Source organism: Rhinatrema bivittatum, chromosome 6 (genome assembly GCF_901001135.1).
Source record: "Rhinatrema bivittatum chromosome 6, aRhiBiv1.1, whole genome shotgun sequence".
NCBI classification, from domain to species: domain Eukaryota; kingdom Metazoa; phylum Chordata; class Amphibia; order Gymnophiona; family Rhinatrematidae; genus Rhinatrema; species Rhinatrema bivittatum.
In genome coordinates, this window is record NC_042620.1 from 326784484 (window position 1) to 326811853 (window position 27370).

Consider the following 27370-nt stretch of genomic DNA (forward strand, 5'->3'; position numbering starts at 1 on the left):
TGAATATCTGCATTGTGTGCATGTCTGTATGCGCAGAGTGAATTTGCATCTGAATATCTGCATTGTGTGCATGTCTGTATGCGCAGAGTGAATTTGCATCTGAATATCTGCATTGTGTGCATGTCTGTATGCGCAGAGTGAATTTGCATCTGAATATCTGCATTGTGTGCATGTCTGTATGCGCAGAGTGAATTTGCATCTGAATATCTGCATTGTGTGCATGTCTGTATGCGCAGAGTGAATTTGCATCTGAATATCTGCATTGTGTGCATGTCTGTATGCGCAGAGTGAATTTGCATCTGAATATCTGCATTGTGTGCATGTCTGTATGCGCAGAGTGAATTTGCATCTGAATATCTGCATTGTGTGCATGTCTGTATGCGCAGAGTGAATTTGCATCTGAATATCTGCATTGTGTGCATGTCTGTATGCGCAGTAAATTTGCATCTGAATATCTGCATTGTGTGCATGTCTGTATGCGCATCTTGCTAACTATATGCAGAGTGAATTTGAAAGTGATTGCCCTGCACTAATCTCCTCAAAATGCCATCATTTCATTCTCATTTCTTTTTATGTTTTTGGCCAGTCTAATTCCATGTGAGGATAAGGTTTTGACCAAGTAATAGATTATGTGATTTCTCAGTCCCCTCTGCTTAAAAAGCAGCTGAGTAGAACCTAAAGGGACCTTTAGGTTCTACTCAGCTACATTTCTACATTTAAAACTAATCGGATAAAGTTCTTTTTTACTCAACGCACAATTAAACTCTGGAATTTGTTGCCAGAGGATGTGGTTAGTGCAGTTAGTATAGCTGTGTTTAAAAAAGGATTGGATAAGTTCTTGGAGGAGAAGACCATTACCTGCTATTAATTAAGTTTACTTAGGGAATAGCCACTGCTATTACTAGCAACAGTAGCATGGAATAGACTTGAACAACTGCCAGGGTAATTGCCAGGCAATTACAACTGCCAGGGTAATTGCCAGGTTCTTGTGGCCTGGATTGGCCTCTGTTGGAAACAGGATGCAGGGCTTGATGGACCCTTGGTCTGACGCTTGCATGGAGGTTTCATTCATAAGCAGCTGAGGCCGCCACACCACACCTCTGTATTCCTCCCCCTCCAAGGAAATATCTCCTTTTTACTGGGAATGGATAAACTGGTTTTTCAGGATTGGAATGCAGAGGGGGGGGGGGGGCGGGGGCGGGCTGATGTATATTAGACAATTGATGCTGAAATGGGATGTTTATACAGTTTCCAGCAGTTACAACAGACATTTCAGCTTCCAGGGCTCACATCTATGGTTTTTTTTGCAGGTTTATCTTATCGTTGGGGAATATCTTTAGATCAAACTAAGAGGGCTGATAAGATGAAGCAAATAGCAAAGAATTCTCTATGAAATTCGTATGCTTCCTGCAAGCAAAACATGGAGCCAAATGATATGAGCAGATTGGTTAAATATTGGGAGAGAGAACTAGGGGTAACACTGACGCACCCTATTTCAGGAGGTCCCTAGGCTTCCAGTGTCCATCCGCTATAAGGAAATGCAATGGAAAATATCACATCACTGTTACATAGACAGGTTATGTTTGAAAAGAATGGGAATTGTGGATTCAGATGAATGCAGCAAATGCACAATGGAAATGGGCACCTAGCCCCATATTTTTCTCACGTCTTAAAAACTATCCATTTTAGCAAGCTGCAAAATGACACGTGACATTACCGTTTCAGTGGGACATCTTATTTCAGGGGGATTTTGATGTGAGCTCTCATTGGGTCATTCTCATTTTTAAAGAAGGGCCTTCTAATAGTATGAAAATGTATATTGCTAGAATGGATTACAGAATACTCCCCTTCTTTTGAAGTATGTCGTGAACACATGATGGTCTTCGTGTTCATACAGAGTATGTGTTGGCAAGGAAATGTTTTTTGAGTAACTGTGAATGACCAGACTATACTATGATCAACAGGGTATTCCCTAGTGTGGAAAGCAAAAGCCCAACCTAGTGGTACATCTTTGTCTACATCAGTCAATTGGGGGGTGGAGGAGTCAAAGGGTAATGTATGTTTCTGGATGCTTTGTATGATGTAAGGAAGGAAGGTGGGAAACAAGGGAAGGATAAAAGGGGATCTTTTTTGAATAAAAAGATATTGCATGGGAGAACTTCTGAGAGGAGAATACCAGGCCCAGAGCAAGATCAAGCTGTCCTCACCCCATCCCCGACATCAACTGGTGTGTTCTGGGGAGTGAAAAGTCGCATAGCTAAGGGACATACCGATCTGCTCAGTTTTGGCGAGACCTCCACAGCTGGGAAAAAGAGAGGGGGCAACATGCAGTCTCTCCCCTCTGTGGTAAGTCAAGCCCCCCTCAATTACCCAACTGTTGCTGGAATCTCTTAATTTTGAAAACATGGTTTTGGGACAGTTGTATCTTGGAGCTCTTGCTCCTGATCCTGAGGACTCTTTCATCTCTCTCCCACCCAAGCAAAAGAGGAAGTTAAGGGAGCATTCCTGCATTCTTCAGTGGCTTCTAATGCAATCCCCAGCCTCCAGAGGAAAATTGTTTCTTACCAGAGTTTCACAGAAGGTGCTGACCCTAGAGCGGTATGGTTCCTGGGGCAAATATATTTGAAGACCCCCTCCTCAGTCAGTTGTTCAGGAGGGGGAGTGAGATTCATCCATGTCTCTCTCTCTCACCACCACCCCCAAGGTTGAAGATCAAGTTGGTCACAGCCATGAAGAACAACCCAGCAGGAGAGGATAGAAAGAGAGAAGCAGCAGCATTGGGCTAGCAAGCAAACCCAGAAGTAGCGGTGGGAGCCAGATGGACAGCTCTTGCAGCATCAGCTCCATTCCATCGGGTCCCTCTAAAGCACAAGGCCTGGGGTAATCTCTCCAGTTTTCCCCTCTCCAATGGACAGCCCTGATAATGGAAGCTGATGTAAGGATGGCCCCTCAAAAGGAAGATGTTTCTCGGAGCCTGAGTATACAGGTAGCCTTCCTCTCTTCGAGCTACATGATTAGTGGTGGGACGCTTTCACTGCTGCAGGAGTTGCCCGAGAGGTTTGTTGGCAGCAGCTGCAGCTGAGGAAAAGTTCCTGCTGAATCTCATGGGACCCAAGATCTACAGTGTGGACACGGGTGTCGGTTTGAACCCGGAAGCGCCACGGGTTGAAGCAGGGGTTCTGAGAGCTGAAGCAGGTGCCAAAGAGAAACCAAAATGTGCATCAGCTTCATCACATATGGACTTTCTGAGGTTAAGCAAAATCTCTATGGGCCCAGTTTCTGCAGTGCTTGCTGAGTTGTCCAGTAGGTTTTCTACCATAACTTTGGACTCAGTCTTGTCTTTGTGCTTGCTTCTTTGGAGCAAGCTTCTTCCTCCTTAGTAACGGTGACCTCAGATATTTGTGGATGCAGTTCAATGAGCTCTCCCTTTCCTCTTAAAGAGAATGAGAATTTGGAACAGGTATCTAACATTCAATATGTATTAGTAGAAGGCAATCTGGTACAGGCTCGAAAAACAACATTTAAAGAATTATTCAAGGCACTTGAACATCCATGTACAGAGTTTTCCTAGGTTCTGCACCAGTTTGCCATTGGAGTTGTTCAAGAAATATCTTTTGGATGTTCTCAAAATGCTAGCTGAGGCCCTACCGCCTGTTAGGGTCTATTGTCTGCCTTTTGGGAGACTGTGATGGGAGTCGGGGAGTCCCTTCAGGAGTTGGACATTTGTCGGCTGACAGTCTTGACTTCACAAGTATTATGGAAATGTCTGTTGAAGAGGAAGAAACAGCTACAGGGACATTATTAGTCATCTTTGTGTTCTTGCAAGATCAGAACTCTATATTGAGACTCTTTTTTTTTGCAATATACAAATGGTTTTCTTTGACCAAAACGCTTAGTTATTTCCTGACAATTCTAGGTCCACACAAGAGCATAGGAAGAAATTTGTTATGATGTGTTGGGAAGCTTTGGCTCTTGAAGCTTTATTTCTACTTTGTTTTCTTTGTGAAAGTATTATGGGATTGCAAGATGTGAAATATGTTGGGGGGTTTTCTAAACTCACGAAAATAGGCACAGTACAAAGCAAAGTCAAAGATGATCATTGAAGGCACACTCAGTGTGAGGGGAAATAAATCACCACCAAATAATTAGCCACTGTTTTCTTGACCACAAGAGAAGCTTCCTTTCTGAAAATTAGTCATCCTGTGTTACCAGTGTTCTATGTTTTTCCCAAGCGGCTTGGCAATCCCCCTGGAAGATCGATTGTTTCAGGACAACATTCTTTGTTGGAACCACTGTCACAATTTGTGGATATATTTTTGACACTGATGGTTCCACTTTTGCCATCTTTTGTTAGGGATTCTCAATTCCTTATTAATTTGTTAGATGATTTTCCCAACATTATGAATGTCACCTATTTAGTTACGGAGAATGTAGATGCTCTCTACACTACATCCCTCAATCTCGAGCTGTGGAGGTTGTTACACAATTTTTAGAAACACGGGAGCAACCTCACCGTATACCTGCCTCCTTACTGAGATAGCACTGACCAAAAATGTCTTTGGTTTTTAGAGATGTGAATCATTTTCCATATCGTCTTAACGATAGAAATCGTGTGGCAGGGCAAGAAAATCGTGTTAGGCACGATTTTTTAGTTAAAAAATCGTTAAAAATCGTTTTTTCCGATTAGTGCGCACTAACTCGAGTTAGTGCGCACTAACTGAAAATGATACAATTTGACACTTTTCAGGTCAGTTAAGGTCAGTTTAGGAATGAATATGTATTCCTATTGGCTGCCCTCTTATTTATTCATGTTACCAAGCTTCCCACTGACAGTATATGGGGGATGGGAAATGGAAACAGTTGGTAGCTTGACAAAACAAGTAATGTGATCAGTCAATGTGACTAGAACTTGTGCCCTAACCCTGATACCAGGGGTATTGTGATCTTCCTGCACACAGTGCCCTATCCCTATTAATACCAGGAGTGTTGTGATCTTCCTGCACACAGTGCCCTACCCCTGGCACCAGGGGTGTTGTGATCTTCCTGCACACAGTGCCCTATCCCTATTAATACCAGGAGTGTTGTGATCTTCCTGCACACAGTGCCCTATCCCTATTAATACCAGGAGTGTTGTGATCTTCCTGCACACAGTGCCCTAACCCTGGCACCAGGGGTGTTGTGATCTTCCTGCACACAGTGCCCTATCCCTATTAATACCAGGAGTGTTGTGATCTTCCTGCACACAGTGCCCTAACCCTGGCACCAGGGGTGTTGTGATCTTCCTGCACACAGTGCCCTATCCCTATTAATACCAGGAGTGTTGTGATCTTCCTGCACACAGTGCCCTAACCCTGGCACCAGGGGTGTTGTGATCTTCCTGCACACAGTGCCCTATCCCTGGCACCAGGGGTGTTGTGATCTTCATGTACACAGTGCCCTATCCCTATTAATACCAGGAGTGTTGTGATCTTCCTGCACGCAGTGCCCTATCCCTAATACCAGGGGTGTTGTGATCTTCCTGCACACAGTGCCCTATTCCTGATACCGGGGGTGTTGTGATCTTCTTGCACACATCCCGGTATCAGGGATAGGGCACTGCATGCAGGAAGATCACAACACTCCTGGTATCAGGAATAGGGCACTGTGTGCAGGAAGATCACAACACCCCTGGTATTAGGGATAGGGCACTGCGTGCAGGAAGATCACAACACTCCTGGTATTAATAGGGATAGGGCACTGTGTGCAGGAAGATCACAATACCCCGGAGGAGTGAGGGTCAGGCAGCTCCCCCCTGTCTGTGAAGCCAGCCTCTCACTAGTAATGCAGGGAGGGAGCTGTCTCAGACTTCACCATCCTCCCCCCCCCCCCTCACCCACACACCATTCACTAGCTGGGACATGGGGGAAGTCAGGAGTGAGGGTCAGGCAGCTCCCCCCTGTCTGTGAAGCCAGCCTCTCACTAGTAATGCAGGGAGGGAGCTGTCTCAGACTTCACCATCCTCCCCCCCCCTCTATTCAGTAGCTGGGACATGGGGGAAGTCAGGAGTGAGGGTCCGGCAGCTCCCCCCTGTCTGTGAAGCCAGCCTCTCACTAGTAATGCAGGGAGGGAGCTGTCTCAGACTTCACCATCCTCCCCCCCCCCCTCACCCACACACCATTCACTAGCTGGGACATGGGGGAAGTCAGGAGTGAGGGTCAGGCAGCTCCCCCCTGTCTGTGAAGCCAGCCTCTCACTAGTAATGCAGGGAGGGAGCTGTCTCAGACTTCACCATCCTCCTCCCCCCCCCTCACCCACACACCATTCACTAGCTGGGACATGGGGGAAGTCAGGAGTGAGGGTCAGGCAGCTCCCCCCTGTCTGTGAAGCCAGCCTCTCACTAGTAATGCAGGGAGGGAGCTGTCTCAGACTTCACCATCCTCCTCCCCCCCCCTCACCCACACACCATTCACTAGCTGGGACATGGGGGAAGTCAGGAGTGAGGGTCAGGCAGCTCCCCCCTGTCTGTGAAGCCAGCCTCTCACTAGTAATGCAGGGAGGGAGCTGTCTCAGACTTCACCATCCTCCTCCCCCCCCCCTCACCCACACACCATTCACTAGCTGGGACATGGGGGAAGTCAGGAGTGAGGGTCAGGCAGCTCCCCCCTGTCTGTGAAGCCAGCCTCTCACTAGTAATGCAGGGAGGGAGCTGTCTCAGACTTCACCATCCTCCCCCCCCCCCCCCTCACCCACACACCATTCACTAGCTGGGACATGGGGGAAGTCAGGAGTGAGGGTCAGGCAGCTCCCCCCTGTCTGTGAAGCCAGCCTCTCACTAGTAATGCAGGGAGGGAGCTGTCTCAGACTTCACCATCCTCCCCCCCCCCCCCTGCTCACCCACACACCATTCACTAGCTGGGACATGGGGGAAGTCAGGAGTGAGGGTCAGGCAGCTCCCCCCTGTCTGTGAAGCCAGCCTCTCACTAGTAATGCAGGGAGGGAGCTGTCTCAGACTTCACCATCCTCCCCCCCCCTCACCCACACACCATTCACTAGCTGGGACATGGGGGAAGTCAGGAGTGAGGGTCAGGCAGCTCCCCCCTGTCTGTGAAGCCAGCCTCTCACTAGTAATGCAGGGAGGGAGCTGTCTCAGACTGGTATCAGGGTTAGGGCACTGTGTGCAGGAAGATCACAACACCCCTGGTGCCAGGGTTAGGGCACTGTTTGCAGGAAGATCACAACACCCCTGGTGCCAGGGTTAGGGCACTGTGTGTGCAGGAAGATCACAACACTCCTGGTATTAATAGGGATAGGGCACTGTGTGCAGGAAGATCACAACACCCCTGGTGCCAGGGTTAGGGCACTGTGTGCAGGAAAATCACAACACCCCTGGTGCCAGGGTTAGGGCACTGTGTGTGCAGGAAGATCACAACACCCCTGGTGCCAGGGTTAGGGCACTGTGTGTGCAGGAAGATCACAACACCCCTGGTGCCAGGGTTAGGGCACTGTGTGCAGGAAAATCACTTAAAATCTACACTTACCAACAATCAATTACATATATTTGAACTGTGTACAGTTCCAGCCAGGACCACCTTTCTAAAATGCACAGTGATTGGCAAATTCAACATGCACTATCATTTCAGGTGCCTGCTAACAAAAATAATAAACAAACAAGTTCTAGTCACGTGAGTGCTGATCATTACATTACTTTTTTTGTCAAGCTTCCAACTGTTTCCATTTCACATCCCCCCAACCATTACCTCAGTGTTAGCCTTGGTAACATCAATAGATAAGAGCACAGCCAGCCAATAGGAATACATATTCATTCCTAAGTGACCTTTACTGACCTGGGAAGTGTGAACACTAACTGGGAGTTAGTGCGCACTAACTCCCGTTAGTGCGCACTAACACGATTTAACGATTTTTAATGATAAATCATTAGAATTTCTACTGTATCGTGTTCTATAACGATTTAAGACGATATTAACATTATCGGACGATAATTTTAATCGTTGAAAAATGATTCACATCCCTATTGGTTTTGATGGCTGTTTCTATCAACGGATCTGCGGGACAGCCATGGGAGTTACAATGGCACCAGATGTTACAAACCCCTATATGGCAGACTTTGAGTCTTCATGGAGCAATGTTCATCCTTTTTTGACATCATTACCTTTGTGGAAACGTTACATCGATGATATCTTTGTTTTGTGTGTGTGTGTGTGTCTTATGTGTGTGTGTGTGTGGGGGGGGGGGGGGGCGGTATACCTGGGAACAATTGGATGATTTTTTGTTTTGGCTTAATGGTTTGGACCTGCATTTGAAGTTTTCTTTCATGGTGCATGAAACAAGTATTTCCTTTTTGGATTTGAGAATTAACAAGGCTCCATTGGGTTTCTGTACAATTCTTTACAGGAAGCCGACAGACTTGAACCCGTCTTCGACAGCGCACATCCGCACAGTCTGAAGAAGAACTTACTTGTCAGCCAGTTCTTCCATCATCAATTTGGAGGGTTTTAAGAGGCAAGCTGCTATTTTGTCTACTCGCTTTGAAGTTCTGGGTTACCTCAGATTATGTATTACATAAGCATAGCTAGGGGCTACATTCTCACATAGAGAATGGTTGCTGTCATTCGTTGTGCACCTCCTTCAGATCAGGCAACTTGTGTTCTTCCTTTCTTTCTGGGATTAGGTGCAGTTTGTCAGGCCGTCCATCGACACTGGCATCTTTTACAACTTCACCCTGCGTTTACTGAGTCCCCAAGGTTTGCTTTTACATGTGGCCCTAATTTACGGGACAAGTTCACTTGGATTTTCAACAGGAGCAAGGTACTGACTGCTCATTTATTTCGGGTCATTGTTCTGTTTGCCTGGTCTCACTGCACACTGATTCCGTGGTAATTATGCCAGGGGGGGCTTTAAAATCGGTTTACATCATGTTTCTAAATGTCAAACCAAAGATGTAATTTATGCAATCAGGTGTCCTTGTGCGAAATTCATCATCAGGAAGACCACTCAATCCCATATGATAGAACACCACAGTTGTCTAAATAAAGGATGCCTGAGTGCACCATTGGTGTCGCACTGTTTGGACTTTGGACGTGTTTGATGACCTACGTTTCTGTGTGTTTGATGTGCCCCATTGCAATTAGCATTGGGGGGGGGGGGGACTTTTCCTGGTGCCTCTTGCAAAAGAACAACATTGGATTTACTGTTTACAAACTCTATTTGTATTTATTTAATTTATTTATTTGCTTTTCTATACCGACGCTCGTTAAAACATGCTACTGTGAAGACAGATTTGGACCTCTCTGTATTTTTATAATTTTTTTTTTTATATATCAGAGCCTAGTAGATATTATCTGGCTTTAGTGTTTGGTGCTTTAAATTGCTGTTGCTAATAAAGTTTCTTTCTTTAAGATAACCAGTTGACATCACTTTCTGAATTGGACCGTCATAAATGGCTGTTCATGGTTGTGTTAGGATGCCGCGTCTTCACCACATGGAGACTGATCCAGTCAGAACGATTATGCAAGATGTTACTTCATTTAAGATAAGTCCCCCTGATGCAGGAGATCCGAAATGCCAGCTGACACTGGAGTTTGGGTTCTCTTAGTTCTATGTGAATTTCTTCTCTCTTTGCCTTTAGGCATTCTTATTTGCAATTTTAAAAACTTATATTTTAAAAATTGACTTGAATGTTATCTGCTATGCATGGTTCCTTTGTTGGGCCAGGGGTGAATGATTAAGTTGTCCGGGGAACCTTCCATATTAGAGAGGTCATACAATTGTACTCGGCTTGCTGACACCCCCTCCCCCCGATTCTGATCAATATCATTTATTGGTAAGTTGTTTCCCTCACACTGAGTGTGCCATCAACGATCACCTTTGACTTTTGCTTTGTACTGTGCCTATTTTTGTGTGGTTTATTTGTCATGTAGGACAGTTTTGCAGGGTTTTGATTTTTAGATTGCTTTGTTTGTGGGGGTTGTTTTTTGTTGTTTTTTTTAAGCCTTTGCAACTTAGGTTTTTCTTGGATTCTAAAAAACTGAACATGTTCTGAGTACTGCAGATTGTAAATGATTGCGGGCTTATGTTCACTGAAATGGTAGACTTGGTCGTAATCGTAGAAAATATTTCTTTATAGAGAGGGTGGTGGATGCATGGAAGAGCCTCCTAGTGGAGATGGTGGAGACCAGATCGGTATCTGAATTCAAGAAAGCATGGGATAAGCCCAGGGGCTCTCTGAGGGAGGGGTAGGGATTGTAGAGCCCAAAGGTTGGTGTGGATGGGCAGACCAGATAAGCCGCTTGGTCTTTTTCTATGATATCTCACTCTCCTTCTAATTGTTTTTTTTCTTGGGTATCTATACTTCATAACTTGGAGTTTTCCTTCTTGGATCCCCCTCCCTTTGTTGAAACCTGCTATAAGATATATTATCCTTTTTATTTTCCTGGGTGCATTTTTCTTTGTCTTACGTTCTGATTATTCTAGATGTATGCATAATTTACAGATGCAAATCATTCTTGTAGTTAACATTTTAATACATATTAATAATAATGAATTCCTTGTCTTTCACTTCACAGCTGCTGAAGCTTTCTCTCTCTACGTAATTTCTGTTCTCTTTTCTTTTCTCTTGGCAGCTTTTTTTCAAAATGTCATAAATCATAGAAACAGCTGAAGATTAATGCTCACTTCCACAGAATCATTGGCAGTTGCTTTGATTATTATACAGCCAGACAAAACAAGAGCAGAGGGGAAAGGAGAAGCGAGGAGAGAGAGAAAGCATGACGGACGAGAGGAGAGAGTAGAGTCGGAGCTGGGAAAGTGAGCATCGGGTCTCGGCTCTGTACCTCCCTGCTGCAGACCTTCCACCTTGTGGACCAGGACCTGTGTGACTCTCTTCGGGTATCCCCACAGGCGACTCCAGCATGTCGCTTCAGGCTTATCCAGTGCCAGTTCTCTGCAAGGAAAAAAAAAAAGCCGTGACCTGGCTGAGACGCTGCCATGGACGCATCGCGCTAGTGGAGAAACAGCGAAGCCTGGCAGGATTCTGTTTTAATTACGTGAACTCTTCCGGTGATGAGACTTGAAATTCATACGTTTCAATACTGAGGCTCATGACAAGAAATGAAAGCAACCCCTCCCTCCCCCTGGCTCTAATTTTACAGCAGATAAAGATGGAGGCGGTGATAAAAGTCACCCTAGTGCCATGCAGAACTGTCGGGGGGCTGCCATCGCTGGACACCGATAATGCCAGTTCAGGAGGACCCATTGCCACTGGGTGCAGCACACGAATGTCCACAAGGGACTCTTAGCAACAGAGGGACGGTTTTCCTTCAAGAAAAACTTATAGTCACAGGCTCGCAGGAGGCAAAATGAGAGTTGCCTTCTCAGAGTTTAAGTCTTTTCTGCAGTCGGGACTCTGTTTTGGGATCACCCTGACACTATGAGACTGTCAGCATCTGGATGGTGAAAGGCAGCTCAGTGTAACTGAGCCAGCCACTTCTTTTCCACGGTCGGGATTCTGTGTACTGGTGTTACTGGTATCTCGTAATAATGCCATTCACATGGCGAGCTTTCCCTTCTCATTAGCTCTGGGGCCTTTGTACAAAAAATGCACTAAAAAATATGCATTAAAATTGGCGGGCATTTTCTTTTATTTATAAAATGTATGTACCGCATAACCTGTCCAAACGATAGAATCAATCACATACATATTTAAAAACATTCCATGCCCAAAAATGTAACCCTTAACAATATGAAAACATGCACCAGAAAACAAACTGCAATGCTAAAATGCATAAAATAACCAAACAAGAACCAGCCTGCCGCCCTATAACTCCACTAGCCATCCCTCGACCCCACCATCCCTTCCTGCTGCTCACTGCACACGCTTAGGCAAGAAATGTGCCGTCGCCAATCTTCTTTTCAGCGCATGGGCATTTAAAGTAATCTTATGCATAGCGCATGGGCTCTGCCATAACTGTACCAGCGGGGGCATGAGCTATGCCTACTGCTACAATTACTGAAACACAGACCCACCCCCCACAGTAAAAGTAACTTCTTTTCCCCTTCCAACACACCTGATTTACAAAAAAAAAAAAATCTACCCCGATCCACCCTCACCCACCTGATTAAAAAAATAACACCCCCCCCCCCCCAACTGTAGGAACAAAAGAAATGGAATCCCTCCCCATGCCCCAGAACACCCCCCCCTCAAACTTCCTCTCATGTCCCAGCATAAGGAGGTAGTGTTACCTCCTCTGGAGCGCAGGGGGTAAGGCCCTGTCTGCCTGTGAGCTCCGCATGAGGAACTTTTGGGAGTCCTGGGGGAGGGATAGTATGGATTTCTTTGTTATTGAAATCAGTGGTAGAGGAGGGGGGGGGGCACTTTTCCTGATGTGGAGAGGGGGGTGCTTTGATTTTGAATCAGGTGGTAGGGGGCAGGATGGCACTGGACTCTCCCCATTGGTATTGGTGTTGAAGGCTAAGTCCATAATTTCGCCCCAGTAGAAAGCTGCTGGCATGCCGGATGCTGGATGTTTTGCTCTAGCAGTTTACTACGGCTTCCTTTCTGAAAGAGATGCCATAGTGTTTGCCCCTGAAGACACTGCTAAGAAACAAAATGGCTGTCTCCATTGCTGGCTGCATTGTCCATTAAAAAGCCACAACGACTTCTGAAAGATGTACAGTAAGTCTAATTACAGCTAATTGTTCTGTTTCCATTGCCTTCTGTAATGCACATGGATCCAGCCCATGTGGCCAGCACTTTTCATGGTACAAAACAGCTTCATGGCATAAGTGATGTGAAATTCCACAATTTCATGAAAAGGAAAAAAGTTCTCTTAGTGCTGTAAACCTCCCTGAGTACTAGACACAGTAATCAGATGAGGACCGTACACAGAAAATAAGAAAAGAAAGCCCCTAGTTATGAACAGTTATGCACCTGTATGCAGGGCTTCATCTAGATTACAACACCCATAGGCAGAGGAGCAGGGTAGGGGGATAAAGCCCACTCCCCCCTCCCAGAGAGGAGGGAGCAGGGGGTGTGTCTGGACGCCTTTGTGTCTGCTGTCTATAAACAGGACGGTGTCAGACGGAAAGTGCGTGCCAGGTTTAAGATCTGCCATCTCGTGCCTCGCGGTGGGCTTAGAGGAAGACTCATAAAAGCACAGATGAATAATCATTTAGCCGCCCTTAATAACATCACTGTGCTTTTTATGATGATAACAAAAGGAATAAATTTATCTTAATCAACGAAAATCCGTGGCCACCATTTCAAAAGGAGCTTAAAGCTTCGAACTGCAATCCCTTAAATTTTTAAGCTGTTTTTGAAACTGTCGAGACGGGTGTTAGTTGATTAGGATAAGTTTATTCTTTTTGGTGTTATCGCACAAAACACAACGATGTTATTAAAGGCTGGTAAATGATTATTCAGCTGTGCCTTTCTGGTTTCTTCCTATAGCCCATCGCGTGGCACGAGCTGGCAGACTTTAAATCCGTCATGGACATCTTTCTGACACCATCCTTATTTGTACCAAGTTGCTATATATAGGATTGGATTCCTTCTTTTTTTTTTTGATTGATCTATAAATGTGAAGGAGTTTTGTTGAGCCTGAGGAATCGAGGTGAGGGGAGGGGAAGTATGGGATAGTAATTATTTTACTGCATGCATATATCGTATGCCAATTTTTAAATATGAAAGTCGTCTTTTCAAAGACGCAGTGCACCATTTCTGTGAGCAGTGCGTGGATCTGGCACTCCTGCAGGATCCTAAGGAGCCAGGCATGTCCCACTTATTCCAGTGTAGGACTTCCACGGGCTCTCTCTGGCGGCAGCAGCAGCACCTTTTGGCACAGGGATGCCCACCACGGGGCGGGCATGGTTAGCGGCTGGCTGGAGCACGCCACAGAGCGGGGATGTACCTGAGCTCCGAAGGCACGTCTGTAAAAAGCCTCAGTATGAACTCGCTAACGATGCCGGGCTGGAAGGTGGTTGGGACGATAACGTATCGACCTTGCTTAAGGACCTTCTTCAGGAACACAGTGCGCACGTTGATGTAAGCGGACGTTGCTACCTTCTCTTGCGGTTGCAGCTTGTGTATTCGATGCTCTCTGTTCAGCTCCACCTTAAGTAAAGAGCAGAAAAGAACCTTTCAGCTTAAAGACTCTCCCAGCAGAGTTGAAGGAAGTTGATGCTGACTGAAATCTCCCAGAACTGAACTCTCTCTTTTTGGAGCAGGACAGGGCAGGGAACATGGAGGCATGTCCAGTGTCAGGTGAGCTCTAACTGCAAATGCAAAGAAAGGAAATAATTTAGCTAAGCCTGGCTGTAGCAGTCAGGAAACATTATCTATGCCATACTGGGTCAGACCAAGTGTCCATCAAGCCCAGCATCCTGTCTCCAACAGTGGCCAATCCAGGATACAAGTACCTGGCAAGTACCCAAACATTAAATAAATCTCAAGCAACTATTGCTTATTAATTAATAGCAGTTTATGATTTTTCCTCTAGGAACTTATCCAAACCCTTTTTTAAACCCAGTTGTAACTGCTGTAACGACATCCTCTGGCAATGAATTCCTGAGCTTAACTATGCGCAGAGTGAAAAAGAATTTTCTTCGATTTGTTTTAAGTGAGCTACTTGCTAACTTCAAGTAAATAGCCAATTTACATTAACTTGTTCAAGTCCTTTCATGATTTTGTAGACCTCTATCATATCCCCCCACAGTCATCTTGTCTTCAAACTGAACAGCCATAATCTCTTTAGCCTTTTCTCATGGGCAGCTGTTCCATGCCCCTTATCATTTTGGTCCCCCTCCCCTGCACTTTCTCCAGTGCAACTATATATTTTTCGAGATGCAGCAACCAGAATTGCACAGAGTATTCAAGATGCGGTCTCACCATGGAGCGATAACATTATGACAGCCATCGTTTTATTTGCCATTCCCTTCCGAATAAATCCTAACATTCTGTTTGCTTGTTTGGCTCAGTATGCTGTGGCAATCAATGATGTCATTGTATTATCCACTATGACGCCTAGATCTTTTTCTTGGGTGTTAACTCCTAATGTGGAACCTAACATCGTGTAACTACAGTAAGGGTTATTTTTCCCTATATGCAACACCTTGCACTTGTCCACATTAAATTTCATCTGCCATTTGCACACCCAATCTTCCAGTCTCACAAGGTCCTTCTGCAATTTATCACAATCCGCTTGAGGTTTTACTACTCTGCACAATATTGTGTCATCTGCAAATTTAGGGAGTGGTGCCGAGTGATTGGAGAAGAGCATTGGTGGTCCCGCTTCACAAGAGTGGGAACAGAGAAGAGGCTGGTAACTACAGACCGGTTAGCCTCACTTCGGTGGTGGGAAAAGTAATGGAGTCACTGCTGAAAGAGAGAATAGTGAACTATCTACAGTCGGGAGAATTGCTGGACCAGAGGCAGCATGGATTCACCAGGGGAAGATCCTGTCAGACAAATCTGATTGACTTTTTTGATTGGGTAACCAAGGAATTGGATCAAGGAAGAGCACTCGATGTCATCTACTTAGATTTCAGCAAAGCTTTTGATACGGTTCCGCACAGGAGACTAATGAATAAAACGAGAAGCTTAGGAGTGAGTGCTAAGTTGGTGACCTGGATTGCAAACTGGTTGACGGACAGAAGACAATGTGTGATGGTAAATGGAACTTTCTCTGAAGAGAGAGCGGTGTTAAGTGGTGTACCGCAAGGATCGGTGTTGGGACCGTTCCTGTTCAATATCTTTGTGAGCGACATTGCGGAAGGGATAGAAGGTAAGATTTGTCTTTTTGCGGATGACACTAAGATCTGCAACAGAGTGGACACGCCGGAAGGAGTGGAGAGAATGAGACGGGATTTAAGGAAACTGGAAGAGTGGTCGAAGATATGGCAGCTGAGATTCAATGCCAAGAAGTGCAAAGTAATGCATATGGGGAATGGAAATCCGAATGAACTGTATTCGATGGCGGGGGGGGGAAAGGCTGATGTGCACGGAGCAGGAGAGAGACCTAGGGGTTATAGTGTCTAATGATATGAAGTCTGCGAAACAATGCGACAAGGCGATAGCAAAAGCCAGAAGAATGCTGGGCTGCATAGAGAGAGGAATATCGAGTAAGAAAAGGGAAGTGATTATCCCCTTGTACAGGTCCTTGGTGAGGCCTCACCTGGAGTACTGTGTTCAGTTCTGGAGACCGTATCTACAAAGAGACAGAGACAAGATGGAAGCGGTACAGAGAAGGGCGACCAGAAAGGTGGAGGGTCTTCATCGGATGTCATACGAGGAGAGATTGAAGAATCTGAATATGTACACCCTGGAGGAAAGGAGGAGCAGAGGTGATATGATTCAGACCTTCAGATACTTGAAAAACTTTAACGATCCAAAGACAACGACAAACCTTTTCCGCCAGAAAAAAATCAGCAGAACCAGGGGTCACGAGCTGAGGCTCCAGGGAGGAAGACTAAGAACCAATGTCAGGAAGTATTTCTTCACGGAGAGAGTGGTGGATGCCTGGAATGCCCTTCCGGAGGAAGTGGTGAAGTCCAAAACTGTGAAGGACTTCAAAGGGGCGTGGGATAAACACTGTGGATCCATCAAGTCTAGAGGGCGTGAATAAAGTGGAGGCAGCAAAACACTGCACAGAGCGGCAGTAGCCACAGAGGCATTCAAACACTGCATGGAGCGGCAGTAGCCACAGAGGCATTCACGGAGCGGGATGCCAGTGGCCAGTAGTTATTGTTCCACCTTCACGGAGCGGAAGGATGGAGGGCTGCTATCTCCAAAAAAAACAAAACAAAATAAACAAAAAATAATAACAGGGGTGGGTAAGAGTATGGGGCAAGGGTGTGGCCTGCTTGTTACAGCAGTTGCTACCCCTAATTGAGCTGGATGTCACTTGGATGCAGATACGGCGCTGCTCTCTAAATTGGTGGTGGGGTGGAGGGGAATTAGGGCTGGAGGGTACTGGAAGCCAATAGTAACAGGTGGGAGAGAGAAAAAAGGAAATAAAAATGGATAAAGTGCGTAGCTTGCTGGGCAGACTGGATGGGCCGTTTGGTCTTCTTCTGCCGTCATTTCTATGTTTCATTTCTATGTTAAGCACCTCACTTGTCGTATTCCTTTCCAGTTCATTTATATATGTATTGAAAAGCACCGGTCCAAGTACAGATCCCTGAGGCACTCCACTGTTTACCCTTTTCCACTGAGAAAATTGACCATTTAATCCTACTCTCTGTTTCCTGTCTTTAAACCAGTTTGTAATCCACGAAAGGACATCGCCTCCTATCCCATGACTTTTTATTTTTCCTAGAAGCCTCTCATGAGGAACTTTGTCATATGCCGTCTGAAAACCCAAATACACCACATCTACCAGTTCACCTTTGTCCACATGTTTATTCACTCTTTCAAACAAATTCCATGCTGGCTGTGACCCATTAAGTCATGTCTATCTAATGTTTTGTGATTTTATTCTTTATAACAGTTTCCATGATTTTTCTCAACCCTGATGTCAGGCTCACCAGTCTATAGTTTCCCTGATCAGTGTTGGAGCCCTTTTTAAATATTAGGGTTACATTGGCCATCTTCCAATCTTCAGGTACAACACATGATTTTAATGATAGGTTACAAATTAATTGAAATAGGTCTGAAATTTCATGTTTTAGTTCTTTCAGAACCCTAGTGTGTATACCATCCAGTCCAGGTGCTTTACTACTCTTCAGTTTGTCAATCAGTCCTACCATATCTTCTAGGTTCACCATGATTTGGTTCAGTTCATCTGAAACACTACCCTTGAAACCATCTCTGGAATGGGTATCTCCCCAACATCCTCTTCAGTAAACACCAAAGCATAGAAATTATTTAATCTTTCCATGATGGCCTTATCTTCCCTAAGTGCTCCTTTAATCCCTCTATCATCTAACGGTCCAACCGACTCCCTTGCAGGCTTTCTTTGGATATATTTTAAACCGTTGTGATGATATTACTAAATGACGGTCTAGAAAACCTGCTAAATAAAAATAAATTAAAAATGATTTATTGTGAGCTTTTACCTCTAAGGCAAACTTCTTTTCAAATTCTCTCTTAGCCTGTCTTATCAGTGTCTTACACTTAACTTGCCAGTGCTTATGCTTTATCCTATTTTCTTTTGAAATGGATTTTTGTTTAATTCTTCCACTGTCAAACTATTCAAAAAATTGCAGTGCTTTTTAGTTTACAGGAAAAGCTTCCAGGCTGCCTTGGAATTGAAGAACCAGCCAGTACTGTCGTGATGACAGCAGGTGTGCATTTTAGTTTTTACATCCATGACCATAACGAAGAAAAGCAATTTGGTTAATTAATGTAACATTCCACCATGAGCATGGGTTACTGTAGAACTAATCACCTTATATCAGGGATGGTGAACTCCAGTCCTCAAGTGCCACAAACAGGCCAGGTTTTCAGCTTATCTACAATGAATATGCATGAGAGAGGTTTGCATGCACTGCCTCCATTTCAAAATTTGAAAAAAGCCAAGCTGCACCAAAAGGATCCACTGAGCTTGGCACCATCAGGTTACCACATGACAAAAACCATTTGCTGATTGCTCTTCACTTCCCGCACAGTCACATCCTTGTGTAGAATCTGCCCGGAATTATTGCAACCTGGGTTCTAGAAATAAATGTTCCTACTCCAAATGCAGAATAAAGAAGAAATATTCCCTTTACTGCTCTCTGACAGCAATTCATTTAAATATACCGTGAACAGAAATGTCCCTCTCCTTACAAACTGGCCTCTTTGTGGCACTCGAGTTCGCCATCCCTGCCTTAGATTAATGCTAAAGAAAGCATCCTAAAAAAATGAGAAATGTAGTCAAATTAATTAAATAGGATGTTGATATGCTCAGTCTCGGCAACTGTTGCCACTATTCAAGATTACGAGATGGTTCCAGGTCATCAGGGAGAGGCTGAGCCAGTCCTGTAAATGTGGACCTGGACTTCATGGGAGTCAGGAACTACAATTCCCTGCATGCAATGGGACAAATCCAGGCTTGCTCACCTGACATTAAAGTGTGCCTTTGAAGTCCCCCCCACACGCACACACACACTCCTTCCCTACCATCTCAGAATCAATCACCACAAAACCTAACACTGCTGAAAAGTAAACGGACCTTAAAGATCTCAAAGCCAATGATGAAGTTGTCTCCTTTGCCTTCCTTCCTGTGAACTCGTTGATCCTTCTGCTGTAAGGAGATCAGGGCTGTATCTTCTGCCTTCTTTATGTCAAACACGTACTGATGAGAGCAAGCAGAGAGAGACGGTCATGAGAAGAGCTGCAGTGGGAATGGCATCACCTTATGATAAAGCTTTAGAAGCACCATCATCAGGAGGATAAAGCAAAGGCAAAAGGCAGGTGACACTGCCCCTGTATAGGCCCCGGGTGAGACCTCATTTAGATGGTAATTTTAAAACAAGCGAGCACGCGCCTATGCGCGCACATATCGGCGCGCGCTGGAATTTTAAACCGTGCATGCATTTGCGCGCATACGTTTTAAAAATGCGCAAACAGCGTATAAGCATGCCCCTAATTTTAAGAGGTTACTGGAGCAGAGCTAGCACGCATGTCTTCCACAGGACTTTGTCAGCTTTTATGCGCGGATTTTAAAGCCGTGCTCGCTTGCAGCACATTCCCAGTTACTAGCGAGGTCTTCCGGACCCCTCTGATTCTTCATCCTGCATGCTGCCCAGTTGACCTGGAACCCTCGCCCTGTCCTATAACCCCTAAATCCCCAGACTTCCTTCTCATCAGGAGCAGCAGTAAGGTTATGCAGATATCTAGCGTATGCACGCTGCAGCTTTTGGTTCTAAAATATGGAATTACGCACGTAAGTGTTGGCTCCACCCATGCCCTGCCCCCTTATTTCTCATGCAAGCACACTTAAATATGTGCACAATTTGTGGCTTTTAAAAATCTGCATTGCTTGTACGTAGCCCGCATACGTATGTGCACATGTTTGCGCGAGCAACACTTTTAAAATCGATCCCTTGTAATAAATATTGTGTACAATTCTGGAGACCACACCCTCAAAAGGATAGAAACAGGATGGAGTCAATCAGAGGGAGGCTACTAACATGGTCAGTGGTCTTCATTCTAAAGTGTATGGGGATACAAAGATCTAAACATGTACATCCTAGAGGAAAGGCGAGATAGGGGAGATACGATAGAGACATTCAAATATCTCCAAGGTTTCCATGCATAGGAGGCTCTAGAATGAGGGGACGTGGGATGAGGGTGACAGGAAGTAAACTCAGGAAATATTTCTTTATAGAGAGGGTGGTGGATGTGTGGAATGGCCTCCCACTGGAGGTGGTGGAGACAGAAACAGGTATCTGAATTTAAGATAAACACAGGGAATCTCGTGATAGGGATTGTAAAGCTACATTATTTGGGAGTGGAGGAGTGGATGAAGTGGACTCTGTCCTGGAAAGCTCGTGCCTCAATAAATTGCTTAAGTCCGTAAGGTGTCACCCATACTAGAACCTTGGCTTTCTTTTCTCACCCGGCCTCTGATCACACCTTCCTTCACCTGAAGGCCTAATTGTACAGCTGAGTGTCAGAGCAGATTGTGGGGTGGCTTAAACCCTCTCCTAACCAGCTGGGTTTTCAGGATATCCATAATGAATATACATAAGATAGATTTGAATTCACTGGAGAACCAGGGTATGCAAATCTACCTCATGCATATTCATTGTGGCAAACTTGAGCACCCAACTGGTTAGGTGTGCCTCCTGGAAAGGGTTGGGAAACACTGCCTTAAACTGTTGTTTTGCTTGAGTAATGCAGAAGAGGAAGATCAGAATGAGTGACAGGTTGAGCCACAGAGATGGCAGGACTGATAGTCCAAGGGCCAGTCTGCTGAGAAGTCATGGAGCCTCTGCACACATGCCAGCACCGGAAGATTCTTAAGGGGTGATGTGCAATGGGAAGCCAAGGGGTCCCCTAACCATGGAAATGAAATGCATCATGCTAAGGCAGTGTTTCCCAGCCCTCTCCCGGAGGCACACCTAGCCGGTCAGGTTTTCAGGATATCCCTAATGAATATGCATGGGATAGATGTGCATACGTTGGAGATCCAGGATATGCAAATCTATCTTCTGCAGACTCATTGTGGCAATCCTGAAAACCTGACTGGCTAGATCTGCCTCCAGGAGACACTGCACTAAGGAATGTTGGAGAAAGGGAAAAAAAAAGTAGACAACAACGCAGTTAAAGGCTGGCAGGTGGCCACATTGCTGGTGCATATATGGTCCAAGAACCCCAGATGATACTCAGGAAAGTGGACCATGTGTACTTATGTTGATATGGGGATTGCCACTGCATGCAACTGGGGAGCACTAACCATAAAATTGTAAGGAAACGCTGCAGTTTGTATATTTGCATTGCGTTATGTTGATAGTAAGCCACTATGTCATTTTTCAAACCTGAAAATGGCGGGACGTGGAAATTCAAAAGCATATTCAAAATCTTGTAAAGGACCAACATGGGAGCCAGCAACTTGCCCAAGAGGCAAGGAACTGTGTGGCCAAATTAGGATCCCTGCTGGGTGTGGATCCCGACTCCCACTATTGCTCTGCAGGCAGCCAGGTAGAGTCTGTGCCTGAGGTAGCACTCATAGCTGTGAAAGAAACCCTCATGGATCCATGCACCATGAGACATGGTCATGTTAGGCTCTGCATCTTACTCTTACAACAGTAGGAGACTGTTAAAGCTTTTGATCTGCTTAGAAGAGGAAGAGAGGAAATGTGAGAAGCCAAACAAGCATATGAGATCTTCCTAGGCTGCCATCTGCCATTTAATGTAGTGCTTCTTGCCTTGGAAGTCCTATCCTAGCCTCGCTGGTTTTCAGGCAATCCATAATGAACGAGCACAAGATATGCTTATGTACAGTAGGTCTAAGAACTAGGTTGACCTTTGTAAATGTGTTTCATGCATATGCATTATGGATAACCCAAAAACCAATGGACATTGGACAAGCTGCTTCTAAAGACTGCTGAGGACCACTTCTGGAATCCCTGAATATCCATTTTATAGCACAGCAAAGATTAAACCTTGACCTGGGGGTTCTGCAGAAACGTGACTTTGTTATTGAAGCATCCTCCAGAACGGTCCAAGAGTGGGTCTGAGTTTCTGCTCCATGCTCCTCTCATGAGCTTCTTCTCCCATGTTTTGTGGATCGAGAAATAAGATGTGTTTATAATCCGGCCAATGTCGACCTTGGTAAAGTTCTTGCACCAGTCCTCAAACGTCATCCTGAGAGTGAATACAGAGTTAAACAGGAACTGCCATAGATTTTATTTGAGTATCAGCTACTCTATATGAACTCAAAGTCTGTTAGTAGGGCATTTTGATTATCTAAAAGTTAAAACGCACAGCACACAGAGGTTTTCCCTCAGTGACAAAAGGGGAGGGAACATTCATAAATCAGGTGCAAGGGTAAAACAAAGGGAGTGACACAGCCCCAGCAAAGCTGGTGCTAACGCTGAATTTCCCAGGTTGCAGTCACACTGGATTATATTTATCAATGCTGAGAGATTACTCTGCTCCATAAAAGGTGGGCAACAGAGTAAATGCTAAAGGGCTGGTGGAAGCATGAGGTGGACTAGGAGACCGCCTAGAGCACCACCAGCCTGGGGGCGGCGGCAGCAGCATGGCTTCTCCTTCACCCTGCCCGCGTGGCCTGGAAGAGGACGTGGTGGGTCCACGCGGCTGGGAAGGAGGAGGAGACACCAAGCAGTCGCTATGAGAAGCAACAGGAAGAACAGCGTGCGCCCCAGGCTCCTGCGGGAAGAGGAAGCATCAGCCCTGGGCCCATGTGATGTTCAGCGGCAGCAGCCACAGCGCCCACAGGTGCAGGAAGCAGAGCAGCAGCAGCCACCCATGCCCTCAAGAAAGATGAAGAGTCCCCGTCTGCCATGGGGGCTGAAGGAGGAGGAGGCTGCCCTCTGGAATGGGCTTCTGATGGGGTGGGGGGGGGGTAGGGTAGTGAGTGAGATGGAGTGTGGCTATGTAAGCATGTCTGTGTCTATGCCTATGTCTGTGACTGTGTGTGTGAGAGCATGTCTGTGTGTGTGTGCACATGTGAGTATGTCTGTGTGTGAGGGACAGCATGTGTGTGTGTGTGTATGTGTGAGTGTGAGAGAGCACGTCTGTGTGTTTGTGTGTGTATCTGAGAATGTCTGTGTGTGAGAGAGAACATATCTGTGTGTGTGTATGTGTGAGAGCATGTTTGTGATTGAGCATGCAAGAATATTATATGAGAGACTGTGAGCCGGTTATGTAGCACTGTTGGTGTCACCCAAAAAATTAATAAATAAAACAAAGGGCCCGCAGCTCGAATGTGAGTCTTCCCCACTTCATATATTTAACTGCTCGGTCAGATCCAGCACCCCAGTGGCTCCAGCGCTGCTCCTGATGGGCAGCATTGGAAGCACATGCAGTACTGCCAATCAGAAGCAGTGCTAGACTAGTGCTACCTATCAGAAGCAGCGCTGGAGCCGCCGGGAGCGAGTAAGACCCTCGCTCCTGGCAGGGATGGGTTTTGGGAATCCGGGGCTCAGTCAGTTTCTTGTGTGTAGGGGGTGGGGACCAATTGGAACTTTTATATTCAAACCAGGGAAAGGTTGCTGGGGGGCAGAGTGATGCTGGGCCAAAACGCCCCTGGATCGCTCCTTCTTTATCAGGCTAAATTGTAGCCGGGTAACACTTTATCGGATTATAAATTAACCAGATAAATGGCGGAATGTGCTGGTTTTGCCATTTCAATGGATAACCACGAGTTTATCCGTCTAAATGGCTTTTGAATATTCACCTCCATAAGATCCCAGGTATGGATGGCAGGGGATTTTTCATCCTTTTTAAGTTCTAAGTATTGGGTGATATATCTGTATGCTTTTTGAAATATTTTAATTGGTCTTGTAGGAGTTTTAAATTTAATAGTGTGTACTTGCCAGGTTCTTATGGCCTGGATTGGCCACTGTTGGAAACAGGATGCTGGGCTTGATGGACCCTTGGTCTGACCCAGTATGGCATGCTCTTATGTTCTTACTTCTAGTGATGATTTATATTTCCTGATTTTATCTGATGTTTTATGAGGAATTGTAATGCTTCTGCTTTTCCATTGTTGCACTACGTACATAGTCTGCCTTGTTGTGGTTTACAGTTCAGTTTTTGCCTGCACATTTGTATTGCTATTTTATGGTCCACTTTATTCTGCATTTGCTTGAGGGTCTGTTTGTATTTTGCATGTGCGCGTGAAGTGATGTGTAGGTTTTGTGAAGGGATCTATAACAGTTTGGCTTTTTCTGTTTTCCTAATATTACGTGTATTGGGATTTTATGGCCTGGTGTAATAATCGCAGTGTTGCCTTTTCATAAACAGGGTTGTTAGTGTTTTGAGTGCTGGCGTGATTGCAGTTTTGATTGGGAGATTTACTGTATTGAAATTGTAATTCATTTTACTTGTGGCTTTCTGAGGGCCAAGCTCATACCCAAAAGAAAATTGGTTCATGCCTGATAATTTTCATTCCTGTGGTACCATGGATCAGTCCAGACCGTGGGTTATGCCTCCCTTCCAGCAGATGGAGACAGAGAAAAACTTGAAGGGCACCCTCTCTTAACCTGGTGTGCCACCTGCATCCCCTCAGTATTTAGATTATCAAAGCAGAATAACAGTGAACCATAACAACAAGGAATCAAGCAATAATAAAACTGCAACTATATAAGTATGAATTAAAAGCAAACTGTAAAGTTCCTTCTTAGTGTTCTGCAGTAAAAGGGAAAACCGAATTATAAGCACAGACTCTCCAAAATATCTACTCCCAGGGCGGGTGTCTGGACTGATCCGTGGTACTACAGGAACGAAAATTATCAGGTAAGAACCAATTTTCTTTTCCCTGTACGTACCCGGATCAGTCCAGACTGTGGGATGTACCAAAGCTTCCCTATACTGGGTGGGACGTTGAGAGTCCCGCGCGAAGAACTCCACTGCCAAAATTGCAGACATTTGGAGTCTGAACGTCCAAGCGGTAGTGGTGAGCAAACGTATGGAGTGTCTTCCAAGTAGCCGCTCTACATATTTCTTGTGTTCAAAACCAAGTGGCATTCAGCCCATGAAGCCGCCTGTGAGCGAATGGAATGAGCTTTTAATCCTTCAGGAATGGCCCGACCTTAACAAATGTAAGCAGACGAAATAGCCTCTTTCAACCATCACGCAATCGTCGGCTTAGAAGCTTTCTGACTTCTCTTGGGACCACTCCACAGAAAAAATAAATGATCTGAAATTCTGAAAGGATTTGTGACTTCCAAATAGTGTAACAGAGCTCATCGGACATCTAAATGATGAAGTTCTCTGGCATGCGGAACCTCGTCCGATAAATCAGGAAAGGCCGGGAGTTCTACTGACTGACTTAAATGAAAGGTCGAAACCACCTTTGGCAAAAAGGAAGGGACTGTTCGAAGAGAAACTCCTGAATCGTAAATCCTTTAAAAGGGTTCCCTACAAGACACAGCCTGTAGGTCTAAGATTCTGCGAGCAGAGCAAATAGCCACCAAAAACAGTCTTCAACGTGATGTCCTTCAACGCCACCCTTTTTAGGGGTTCAAACGGACGATCACACAAAACGCAAAGAACTAAATTAAGGCTCCAAGATGGACATACAAGACGGCCGGGAGGAATCAAATGTCTTACTCCTCTGAGAAAACACACCACATCCGGCTTTACTGCCCCAAGACCTAGAAGTCGGTCAAAGGTCTGCCGCACAGCCTGCCCCTTGGCCCGAGCACCGCAAGGAGAGATCAGGAAAAAATCTTAGAGAGGCTGCGCAAATTCCAAAGTGTAGCCATGTTTGACAATGCTTAGGACCCACTGATCTGAGGTTATTCTGGCTCATGCCTCGAGGAAGTGTGCTAGTCATCCTCCAACCCGAGGGATGGGCCAGCCTGATTTCATTGAGAAGGCTTGGAGGCGAAGGACGTGGCAGGTCCTCCATTGCAAGATGGTCTGTGGCCTCGAAATTCCAGGATTGAGTCCTTGCCATAGGCTGCCTGGACCTGCTGGCTGCTATCTGCACTGACGAAACCGACCCTGGCCCTGAAAACGTGAGCGGGCTGCCGGAAACCCTCTGGAAGGTTTTGGCCTGTCCTCCAGCAACTTGTGAACCTTGTTCTCACTGAGGGATTTTATCAATTGCTCCAAGTCGTCCCCGAAGAGAAACTTGCCTTTAAACGGTAGAGCAACTAACTGAGCCTTGGACGAGACGTCTGCTGGCCAGTTACACAGCCAGAGAAGCCGCCTCACTGAGACGGCAGATGACATGGTGCAAGAGGAAGTACGAAGGACATCGTACAATGATTAGGCCCCATAAGCCACTGCTGCTTCCAAGCACTCCGCTTGCTCCAATTCGTCCGGAGGGAGGTCCCTGGATGTTAATAATTGTTGGACCCATCGGAGACTCGCCCGGAGCATGTAGCTACTGCACACAGCCGCTCTGATACCCAGAGCCAAAACTTCAAAGATGCGCTTGAGAAGGACTTCAAGCTTCCTATTCCGAAGATTCTTGAGGGCCACCGCTCCTGCGACTGGAATTGTGGTCTGCTTCATAAACGCCGATACTGAAGAGTCTACCTTGGGAGACTTCAGAAGCTCCAGGGACTCCTTGAACAAAGGATAAAGTTTGTCCATAGCCCGACCAACCCTTAAGCCGGCATCTGGAACGTCCCACTCCCGGGCCATCAGCGGTTGGAGCATGGGATGAAGAGGAAAAGCTTTGGTTGGAGCCTGCAATCCCACCAGGACCGGGTCTACGGAATCCTGTGGTGGGGCACATTGAGGGATTTCCACTCCAGGTTCCGAGAGGACAGAGAGAATAAGAAGTTCCAGCTCCTCCTTGTGAAACAGGCAGCGCGCCCTCGGGTCATCCCCATCCAGGGAACCCTGCTTTGTCAGGTCCTCCTCCGATCCCATGCCAATAGGAGGCAAGGCAGAAGCGGCTGTGTCCGCAGCCCCATTGCCTGCCCCCTCTGGCAGGACAGAACTACCCGCGAGCAGGGACCCCCGTACCTTAGCGACCCGTAGGGACGCTGGCATATCTAGGTGCTTGGCTACTTTCAGGGGCGGCCCCTGTGGTCTCAAAGGCAGAGTACCCCCCTGCGGAGACTGTGAAGCTAAAAATGCTTTATGCATGAGTAAAACAAAATCTAACGAAAAAGGGTTAGAACTGGACCCCCCCCCCCCCGGGGGAGTCGGGGTCTACGTCCAAATTGTCCTGGTCGGGATCAGCAGGGTCCCCAGGACTGGTATGCATCGGGGATAAGACTGGAGGGAGCTCCCCCACCCACA

At 45.9% G+C, this 27370-nt stretch overlaps 1 protein-coding gene across 6 annotated transcripts in view; it reads right to left on the reverse strand.

The window, feature by feature from the left end:
- CAPN6 (calpain 6) overlaps positions 1-27370 on the reverse strand; it is a 160458-nt gene that overhangs the window by 3751 nt on the left and 129337 nt on the right. For all 6 annotated transcript variants that reach the window (XM_029607635.1, XM_029607630.1, XM_029607634.1 and 3 more), the window contains 4 exons: positions 22090-22285; positions 19146-19268; positions 13905-14107; positions 10830-10939 (listed from right to left, as the gene is read on the reverse strand). In XM_029607635.1, the coding sequence (XP_029463495.1) occupies positions 10830-10939; positions 13905-14107; positions 19146-19268; positions 22090-22285 (632 nt within the window). The remainder of the gene's footprint in view (positions 1-10829; positions 10940-13904; positions 14108-19145; positions 19269-22089; positions 22286-27370) is intronic.